Raw genomic sequence first — 10960 nt, 5'->3', positions numbered from 1 at the left:
TTCAGCTCGCGAGGGAATCGGGAGCCGGAGCCGCTGTTGGGCCGCCGAGGGGAGACGGGATTTCTCGTTACACTCTGCAATCTCCGCTGCCCGAAAACGCGAGGAGCCACAGACGGTCCCAAGCGGTGTTCGCCTCGCTCGGGAGGTTCGAGGTTTTGTGTCTGCGAGCAGGAAGCGGGGAGAGGCCTAACCCTGCGGCGGGGGGGGGGGGTCGGCCGCGGTGATGTTTGGAAATAAAGGCTTCCTTCCCCCCTCCCTCACCCCTATCACCCACCCTCGTCTAGGGGTTTGCTCGTAGTACGTTTTCTAAACTTTAAAGAGGCTGCTTATTAAACAGGCAGTGCTCTGATTTCTCCTCCTGAGATAAGCATGCGGTGTTTGAAAGGGACTCTAAACATTTTTAAGTAACTTTTTTTTTAAATTCAGGTTGTCTAAATAAGGTAGAATCTCGTTCTTAATATGAAGAAAAGCAGAGGCCGGACAGGTCGAAAGCGAAGAAGAAAACACTTGCAGAGTTTTATGGATGGAGGTACTATCCCTGGAAGTACTGCTAAATAAAAAAAATAACGAATTGTTTGTCAGGGTGTCATTTTATGGTGTATATTTTTCAAGCACCTTTGTGCTTTGAAAATAACATTCATGACTGTTAGTTTTTTCTGTGCAAATATTCTAGCATTAGTTTACAGTCCCAGGCAGAGCACGGTGAATATTGTGAGCTCTCTTTTCTGGCTGATGGCAAGTACTACATTATTAAATTCTTGACCCTTGAATATGCTGAATAACTCGTGCAGCTCTTGAGAGCACCCAGTGCCCAGGTGCCCAGAAGTTAGTAAGCTAGTTTGAGGGGAGCCTTTCTTGCTATTCTATTATGCTATACTAAAGTGTCCAAAATACAGGTTTTCTAACTATACAGTAAAATTTTTCAGTTTCCTTTGTTTTCAAAGAGTGCTATTTTATAGCATTAATCCCCTCTCTTTTTATTTTTAGTCAACTGCAGTCACAAGCTGGAATACATTAAACTTAAGAAGTGGCTGAAAGACAGAGGATTTGAAGACAGTAATTTAAGGCCAGCAGAGTTCTGGGGTAATGTTTTAATTGTTTATTGGTGGTACAAATTTCTGCTGCTTCTAAGAATTTTAGATTCCTGCATTCATTTTGAGTCACACACCTGGTTGGCATCAGTAAAAAAGCCAGTTACTGTTAGTCTTTTAAGGACTTCTGGCAAATGCATGTGAATGTTGTTTAACATGAACAAGTAGGTGTGAAGGCCTGAAGTAGTGTAAACTGTTTCTTGTATAAAGATGATCTGTAAAACTCTTCTACGAGAATACTCTGGTATGGTGCAAAACATGCACACCTATGCTGAATTCCATGTAGAAATTGATATTTTAAGCCTTAGTTTTAAAGAAGAAAGTAATATCTCTTTAAGTGTTTCTAGTATCGGAACCAAATCTTATTATCATTTCTTCATCTTTTTTTCCCTGTGCAAGCTCAGCAGATCTAGTGATACAGATAAGTAAATTGTTTTAGAGCTGTGATTCCCTTAGTACTGTTTACACTAAAGGTATATACTTGTAATTTTACTCTTTAAGTAGATTATGTGTCAAAAACTTTTGCAATATTAAAGAGAGAGTAGAGTGAATAGTATGAATCGGAAAAGAATATTGTGAATAGAAATTGTGAAGTTTAGTTAAAACTTTGAAACCACGAACAGCAGCCAGTGATGAAAGATGTGTTTAAAGAAAAAGTTGTGAAAAAGAAGTTGAGTAATTGCTAGAACTGGACAGCAAGTGTTGCAGGGGATGCAGGGGAAGGGCCTTCACAGGATCTTGAAAGTAGAAAGAGAATTGGGGAAGAAAGAAATTAGGTATATATCTGTAACAATCCATAATTAGCTTTTATGATTTGTAAGAGATAATATATGTTCTTTTAGAGCTTTTCCTTGGTGGCCTGTTAATTTATTGCAGCTTATCATAGTCTCCTGTATTTTACATATATACATGTATTTAAGCATCCTCTTTGTTCCTGCTTCAGATACAGGTAGAGGACTGATGACAACAAAAGCTCTTCAGGTTAGTAATGTTGGTTCTAATGCAAAAGCTCCTCAGTTTGGGTTTTTTTGAGATGTAACGACTTTTGCAACAAGCAAAGCTCAAAATTCTAGACCAGGTCTTCACAGTCCCTGTTGTGAAGGTGATTTCTGGCCTAATACCAGAATTTGCAGTGTTAGCGTATCTGTAAGATGATGTACTCTGAGGACTTCTTGTATGAAGACGTTCCTGTACTCATTTACAGTAGATTTAGTATGTAGTCTTGGGTTTCAGTTTAAGGCAATCATACTGAAAGCAGAAGGAGCAGGCCCCTTCCCTCTTCTATGCCTTCTCCCTTAGCCACTGGCTCCCACAGCTTCCTTTGACTGGCTGTAGCAGTCTTCCCCACTCGTGTGGTAAGTTGCATCAGGAAGCTAAACTAACAGAAAACTCTCTCTTCAAAAAAATTAACTAGCTTTGATAGCTTTGCTTCTTGAAATCTTCCACCTTGGTCAGACCAGTGCTGGTATAAAGGGAGGAATGGCGTATCAGGGAGGGGAGTGGAGGAAAGGGATGGTGCTTTAAGCAACATTTGACTTTAGATTATCTTAGCCATAATGTGAAAACACAGCTTTAACCTCACTTTGATGGCCCTCCTCTTTGTTGACAGACCAGCTAATAGAAACATAATTTCTTAGATATCCTCAGCAGAAAAGGGGACTGATAGAAGAAATACCTTGCCGTTCAGATATTGGCGCAGAAAGACTGAACTCTGACTGAAAAGTGCCTCTCAGAAAATAAGCGTGTTGGAGAAGTTTCCTAACTGGTGTGAGAATAGTGTATCAAATAATGGCGAATCAGACCAAGAACCTTTGGCAAAATAGAGAGTATTGAAAGAGGTAGGAAGGAGCTGCGATGGAGAAGTTACGTGTAGAGAACAGTGTATGATGTCCTCTGAGGACTTCTTGTATGAAGACATTCCTGTACTAAGAATTCCTGAACTCGTGCTGGTTCGGGGTTAGAGCCAGCAGTTGAAGCCAGAGGCTCAGGTTATCCACAATGCTGGGAGTCTGCAGCAAATGAAATGAGATCTAGATTCAACCGGGCTTGAGCAAGATAGTGAAACTTGGGAGAGGAATGGGAAGGGGAGAGTATTGATTTGATTCATGTCCTCTCCCTACAGGCATGGACACATATGGCTCAAGCCAGGCATGAAAACTAATTTACACACACAGCAGCTTGGCAAATAAGGTCAGGGTAGACATGACCTAAAATATCCCTACCCCATACTGTTATGTTGGTAGAAGTTCAGATGTTTGTGAGATCTAGTCAAAAAATATATCTCAGTACAAAGAAAGTGAATAGCCAGGCACCAAACTTTCTGTGAACAGCTAACTTTCTGCAGGTGACAGTTCTTACTGACTGCAGTCATCCTCATTCCCTGCACTGTGACTGTCTTAAAACCATGCCAGTTTCATCAAGTTCCACATCACTTTTGTTTGCTTCCTGACATCAGTGTTCTCTGGGGAATGTCTCTCTCTTCAGACATCGTGTAGTAGATGAGTCATTTACACTTGACCTTTACTATTCCTTGTGTGTGATGGTGTGGGTTTTTTTTTTCCCCCTCTCTCAAAGGCAGGAGATCTGATTATTTCATTGCCTGATGAATGCTTACTCACCACAGACACTGTCCTTAGTAGCTGCTTGGGAGAATACATTATGAAGTAAGTGAAAAGTGACACTTTATGGGCAAGCTTGCCTTTATTGTAGGTTGCTCATTAGTAGATTAGTCATCTTAAATGGTGGCAGGGCTTTAAACTGCATGCCCTAACTTGTATGAGTTTTTCTTGTGGGCTTTCATGCATGTGGAATACTCAGAGAAGTAAGGCTTGGACACAGAGCATCTCCTTTTAGCTAGGCAGAGTTGGAGTGATGGTAGAGGCTTGAACTTGGCCTGACCCTAGAGCCAGATTGGACCTAAATGCTAGTTATGAATGGTTTCTTGGGAACTTGTGAATATGCTTCAATAGGAGAAAGAGGATAAAATGGGGTTGCAAAGCAGTCACGTGAGCTTTTAGAAAATTCAGAGCGAAGACCTATGCTGGACATTGAGTACTTGTTACGTATCCTAACTGCACCACCCCCTGCCCCAAACTCAACCCAAGAGGTGAGCCTGAAGTTGTTACTACAAACCAGCTTTTATAGCCCCTTTGAAATCATCAAAAGGACTTGGAGATGAACTACAAAGGAGTTTAAAATAGAAGCTATTTATAACATTTAAAAGAAGTAGAAGATAGATAAAATACCCCTGCATCCATTTCCTGTCTCACCTCTGTGTATCTGCTATATTGGTATTTTTATTTTATTTTCTAATAGATGGAAGCCTCCTGTATCTCCTTTGATAGCACTGTGCACATTTTTAATAGCAGAGAAGCATGCTGGTGAGAAATCTCTGTGGAAGCCATATCTTGATGTTTTACCCAAGACATACACTTGTCCTGTTTGTTTGGAGCATGATGTAGTAAGCCTTCTTCCTGAACCATTAAGAAAGAAGGCTCAGGAGCAGAGACGGACAGTCCATGAGTTGTACATGTCTTCCAAGGCTTTTTTCTCTTCACTGCAACCTTTGTTTGCTGAGAACACAGGAACTATTTTTAACTACAGTGCTCTAGAGTGGGCTTGGTGCACTATTAATACCAGGACAATATACATGAAACAATCACAGAAGGAATGTTTTTCTCTTGAGCCAGATGTTTATGCATTGGCACCATATTTAGATTTGCTAAACCACAGTCCAAATGTTCAGGTAAGAAACTAAAAATAGATAACTTAATTTCTTTATTTGTGAACGCACTATCTCAATACAGTATGCATTTATGTGATGGATTAGGAGCATCTGGAGGTCAGTGAGAGATCTCATAGTTGGGAAATTGTCCATTGAGGACATGCGCAGGCTGAGTATTCATGGTTCGTATATACCCTAGAGCTTGTTATTCAACCCGAGGCAGTTGAATAAAGATGATTCAAGTGTTCCAGTTTGTGTAGCAAAGGAAAGGTACAGGGAGAGCCCACAATGTCTGGGTGAGATTTGTGTCTGGGGTACGCACTGGGAAGAGCTGATTGTAAATATAACCCTACTCTGCGCTCCTGAAAGGCTCAGCTCCTGAGACAAATCTCGAGTTACATAGTCCCTGTATTACTTCACCTCTGGCTGAAGCTTCTGGGCAGCCTTAGAAAAGTGTGTGGAACAGTTTCACCTTATGTCAGGGACTATGTGCCAACACAGAGCTGGGATAGCACAGAAGTGGCCAACTCTACATGAAGCCATCTTTATTTGCAGATTTGGGACCTCTGTAATAAGTCTACACAGTGGGTGGCACATCCTGCAGACTAAGGTTTTGATGTTTGTTCTTCTTTGTACTAGTATTTATAGAGTAATCCTGGTCTGGAATTGTCCAAATGGGTTGCCTTTTCAGACATCTGTAAGACTATCTGTTTTGTTGCAGTGATGTTCAATATTTGTGGGTTTTAATATTCAAGGTCTGATTCCTTTTTCACCCTGTCTTCCTGCCAAGAGTAAAACCTTTCATTTTTATCTTCTCAAAGGTAAAGGCTGCATTTAATGAGCAGACAAGAAGCTATGAAATTTGGACAAATTCACAGTGCAAAAAATACGAAGAAGTATTTATCTGCTATGGGCCTCATGATAATCAGCGACTGCTACTAGAATATGGATTTGTTGCCATTGATAACCCTCACAGCAGTGTTTATGTCTCATCAGGTTGGATTTATAGATTGTCTTGACGTTGAAAGGTACAATAGTAGAGAGCAGAGCATCTGAGCATGTTAATACTGCCTGTCTTCAACAGGGGATGTGGGTAAAAAGGGATAACTAAAGGATAATGTGAAGTTCACGCACTTGCATATACGCACGGCACACAATATGCACAATGCTTATTAAAGCATTATGATTCTTTTCTTAGTGCCATCAAAATATTTGGATGTATTTCCAAGAAGTGGAATAGAGTTTGATACCACTTTGAACTCCACAGAATTTAAGGATTGAAGTTTTAAAATTGACAGTGTTCTTTGGTAATGTTTCCTTTTGTGAATTGCAGTTCTCACCAGTATGTATGTAGAGCTTCTAGCTGGATGTCTTAGATTGTACCATTGACTTCAGGATTTAAATCCTGATCCCCACAAACTGAAGTTGCTGAGAGTTGTTTGTAACTTCAGTTTGAGTCAGGATTTCCACTATAAGGATACAATCCTGGAGATTGAGCTTTTGAGAAGTATGTTTTTGATTATATTAAAGTTCACCAAAATGTAGAAGATTTTGATCTTTGTTCTGTAGCTACTTTCAAGCAAAAATATGGTTGAAGTGTCATTTCAGAATCAAGGATTGTGGTTTCTTCTACATACCACTTATTTAAATATCTAAAATGTGTTTTTATGCAGATACTCTCCTCAGATATTTTCCACCATGGGACAAGCAGAGAAATGCAAAACTTTCCATTCTAAAGGATCATGATTTCTTAGAGTAGGTATTGGGAGTTTTTTGTTTCCCTGTGATTTTTCTTTTCAGTTTTTCTGGGAGTCAAGTTTTTCTTCTAGTATCAAAATCCAGCATAAAATAATAATTTGCCTGTTAACAAACTGATTTGCTTGCTGTTTGTGAGAGAATGTAGAAGTGGTGAACACCAATATCAAAGCTTGAGATAGATTTCAAGGTCCAGGCTGTCTCTTAGCTGTGGATAGCAGCGGAGGAAGGGGAAACAAGGAGTCCTCTATTTCCAAAGATGAGATCTCCCCTTGTTGACACTTACCAGGAAGAAAGCTATCGTGCTGTAAAAGATCACCTATACTGTCTGCATCTCATTACTTCTGACTCTTTAGGAACCTGACCTTTGGATGGGATGGACCATCTTGGAGACTCCTCACAGCCCTCAAGTTGTTAAGTCTTGGAGCAGATGAATTGTAAGTTTCAGTACTTTTTGAATATTTAGACAATGTGCATGTGCCATCTTCCTTTATTTGCTTTTTGCTGGCTGTGTGTGAGATACTGGGACAGTTGTTTTGGATCTCCTGTGTCTTTCTCGTTGAGTCCAACTGAGAACTGGAAGAACAAAGGCAGAGAACACTATGTAATGTAAAGTAATTGCATATTTGCTGCTTTGGTCTTTTGCTTTCTTGTATTAAACAGTAGACACGCCCCATTGTTTTCCTTTTCTATTTTGAGAACCAGATATTCCTTTAAGGAGTATCTTTTTCCTGTTGGTTTGATGAGACTTTTGAGTGCTATTGGCCTTGCTTGATTTCTTTAAAACATGTGTTCCACAGTCTGCTTTTGAAATCCTAGGGCCAAATAAGTCACTGAAATTCATCTCCAGTGACTTGTCAGTGCAGTTTTGATCATGTGTTCCAAATGGCAAATTTTCCTCAAACAGCATTAATAGAAAATGGTTACCTGGGCTTTGTTTGTAATAGTAAATAAAAAACCCCAGCTTGTTCAAAGCAGTTTATGCTTTGAAGATTCGTTGCTGAGTGCACTAAGTTGATTAGGGGAACTAAAAATAAATCTCTGTGGTACTGGTTTCAAGCCTGTGAAATGCATCAGTATGTGCGGTGAAGTTTAGCAGAAGCCATGCTAGTAAGTTCTGGGTGGATAGCTTTAGTCCTCACTGGTGCTGCTGAAGTTGGTGGCAGCATGGCAGAGCAGTGAAGACCAGAAGCATTGGTCTAAGTGCAGACTGTTCTTTGGTTGAAAAGGTAGGGGTGGAGGATTGGAAGTGCTGCTCCAGACCATTAAACCTCTCTTCTCTTTTGCTTGCCTTATCAGTCTCATATTTGAATGCTGTGTGCCTTTTTCATGTATGCTGACACTACTTGCCTTATGCCAGCGACGTTATTCTTAGCATAACCATATGTTTATCATTCAGTTGGGGAATACAGCAAATGATTGTGTGTTGTTCAAACATTTTTGTTCTAGTACTTGCTGGAGGAGAACACTGCTTGGTGATGTAATTTCATCCAGAAACGAACAGCTGACTTTGAATATAACAGCAAAAATATGCCATTTTTTAATAGAGGAGACACAGCATGTTCTTCTCCAGGTAATTTGGCTGAAAGAAGAAGGTAGCCCAGATTCCTTTCTCTCCTAGCATAAATGTACAGCAATGTAATTTTTTGGGATGAGAACAGAGTGAGGGAGGGAATTGACTGTGCTGGGGTGGTATAGGATTTGTTTCCAGGGTGACTGACAGCACGGAATTGCTCAGCAAAATTTGTGACTGCAGCAAAGAAAGGAACCGTGTTACAAAACTTATACAAAGCTGTATAAACAACTGAAAAGTGTTTAACCTTTCTCTGCCTACAGTATCAAATGTGTTTGTTGAGGTTACTTCTTAAAAGAAAATGCAGGCTTGTATCAGGTGGGCACATACGATGTTGCAGACCTGCCATGAGTGGCTTTTTGGCGAAGGGGGTATCGGGTGGCCACATCCGATGTTGCAGCCCTGCCATGAGTGGCTTGTGGCAGAAGGTGAAGGCTGTGTTCATTAAAGCCAGTCAAGCCAAATGAATTACCCGTGTCAGCCAGTTTCCACATGTGAGGGATGTCTGTGCTCTTAGAAAAACAATCTCTCCTTCCTTTCTGCATTTTGGCAAACAACATGTGTACTTAATGTCAAGTTGCATAGCTGTCATGGAAAAGGGTTATTAAAACCACACTTTTGTAAAAGAAACATGTATATGCATAGAGTTTGAGGTGAATCTGGTCTTGAGCAACGTCTTGAGGATAGTATGGACTTAGGAGCCTGATACCAGGTAAACATTTCCCTTCCCTTCCTCTCCTTGTTTTCAATCTGCTTCCTCTCCATGTGATGATTTTTTTTCTTTTTTCTTCCCTTTTCCTCCTCTTACCCCCCACCTCCTTTTTTTTTAATGTTATCGTTTCTCTTGTGGAAGATTAAAAAATACTATTTTGACATAGTTCACAGAATCCTTAGCACAGATGAGCTTTCCACAAATGTTCATGTCCTATATTAAATAATCTAAATTTTTAGTAATTTCATCCCATTTGTATAAACTTCAGATTTCCCAGTTGAAAAGGAACAAAGAGAACCTCAAAAAACATCTGGCTTTGGTAGAAGCACTACGCTTGGAAGATCTGAAGATACTGCAAAAATCAGCTGAGATTCTTTGTAACCTGAATATGGCAACAGCTTGACCCATCTGGAGCTGTGATAACTGTGGCTGATTGGATCTCTTTTGCCATGGATGTGCCTGGCTCAACTACTTTAATGGACGTGAGCAGCAAAGAATAATGCAAAAAGTCATCAGAATATGGCTAGTTTCGTTCACAGGATCACACAGGACCCACAATCTTACTTAGTTCTTTGCTGACCTCCTTCAGTAATACGAAAGGTTAGCCCAAATGGTAGGGGGGAAGCACAGGCGGCTTTCACCATGTCTCATCTAAATCTCAACTGCTGTGAGTGAAGCAGCTTCTGGGATAATTTGAGCAGTCCCAGGACTGTGGGCTCCAGCAGTCCTAGACTTTACAGCTGCTTGTGTGGCTAAAGCATGGATCACAGGGTCAAGCAGATACTCCTCGGCATGTGTTTGAGCTCTGGCACTTGACAGAGAGGAAGAGGACCGAGACACTTACATTTGCCCTGTACTGATCCTTCACTTTTTCCCTGAAATCTGTACATGTCCCCAAGACTTAGCAGTTGATGTAGTGCCTGTTTGTTGCTGGAGTAATAGATGTGGAGTAGAGCACGGATCAGTCCTATTGTGACCAAGTCCGAATCATTCCCTTCACAGTTTCATCCCAAGCGTTTCTTGAATGTAAGGAACTTTGAATTTCCTTCCTTAACTCTCAAAGCTCCCTCCAGACTCACTGATTTGTGTTCTGTCTCCTCCTGCTGGGAATGAGAACTGAGAGGATGTATCACTTTGAACTCTGTTTGTTGTTTGGAAGACAACCCAGGCAATTCATTCTGTTTCCATTCCGTTCTGCTGATCACATTGAGAAATGTTCCTGTCCTGTCTACAAGGGGATAGTCTCATGAGCTGCCTTTCAGTGTTATTTCTACCTAAGTAGGGAGCTTGAGCCCCCTATGTAGTTTAGAGGAGGGACTTCTCCAAAGGGCATTTCGGGGCAGCACCCTTATTTAAGCTGCATAAACGTCATTTATAATTGTGGTTTTTTTGTGATTATTTTCCATTTTATGGGGAATCGCATTTCATAGAATTGTTCATTACTACTTTTATCATTTTAGAACTGTGTTTTTAAGAGTGTTTATTTTTGTAAATATATTGATATATTGGTTTATTTTCTACAAGACCTCTATTTTTGAAATAAATGAAACTGCGTACAGCAGTAAAAGCATTCTAGCTAATGATAGAATTTAAATTAAAAAATGCAACAGGTGAAAACTGTTAAGTATTCGAGCTCAAATGCACTTTCAGACTTTCTTTGGTACCTTGTGAACAAGAATGTTATTGTGTAAACTTGCTTGGATTTGAGGATTCCAGGGGTTTTCCCTGCTTTTTTTTTTTTTTCCTGCATCAGTCTATTTGTGACAGGAAATGGAGCTCTGAGAAGGGCCATTCCTTCTAGAAGGAAATGTTGGTTTAGGTTCAAAAGACCGGGAGAACTGAGAATTGTAACTGTTTGCTGTTACTCAGTTTCCAAAACCAAAAGTTCTTGGGTTTGAGGTGCCATCTTCATAACCTCTTCCTAGGATTAGGAAATTGTGCAAATAAGCTTATTTACTCTCATGCACTGAGACTCTTGTACTTTCAGGCTTTCTGTATTGTTCATATGGAGATGCGGACAGTGTGTTGTTACTTTACATTTCACAGCAGAGGGCAGGGTAAATGGGTTGGGAGAGGAACTGAAGTGCTTTCGGGAGCTAGAAGTG

At 40.4% G+C, this 10960-nt stretch overlaps 1 protein-coding gene across 1 annotated transcript; it reads left to right on the top strand.

The window, feature by feature from the left end:
* Window positions 1-459: 459 nt before the first annotated feature.
* On the top strand, window positions 460-9462 carry SETD4 (SET domain containing 4). The gene is made up of 10 exons (XM_010291325.1): window positions 460-529; window positions 988-1083; window positions 2035-2072; window positions 3666-3754; window positions 4407-4836; window positions 5637-5811; window positions 6489-6570; window positions 6927-7007; window positions 8020-8143; window positions 9124-9462. The coding sequence occupies exons 1-10, from the start codon at window positions 460-462 to the stop codon at window positions 9256-9258; spliced, it is 1320 nt and encodes a 439-aa protein (XP_010289627.1). The 3' UTR covers window positions 9259-9462.
* Window positions 9463-10960: the final 1498 nt, after the last annotated feature.

Source organism: Phaethon lepturus, unplaced genomic scaffold (genome assembly GCF_000687285.1).
Source record: "Phaethon lepturus isolate BGI_N335 unplaced genomic scaffold, ASM68728v1 scaffold19947, whole genome shotgun sequence".
NCBI lineage: Eukaryota > Metazoa > Chordata > Aves > Phaethontiformes > Phaethontidae > Phaethon > Phaethon lepturus.
The sequence above is the reverse complement of the archived record's forward strand: the minus strand, read 5'-3'. Positions and strand labels throughout refer to the sequence as shown.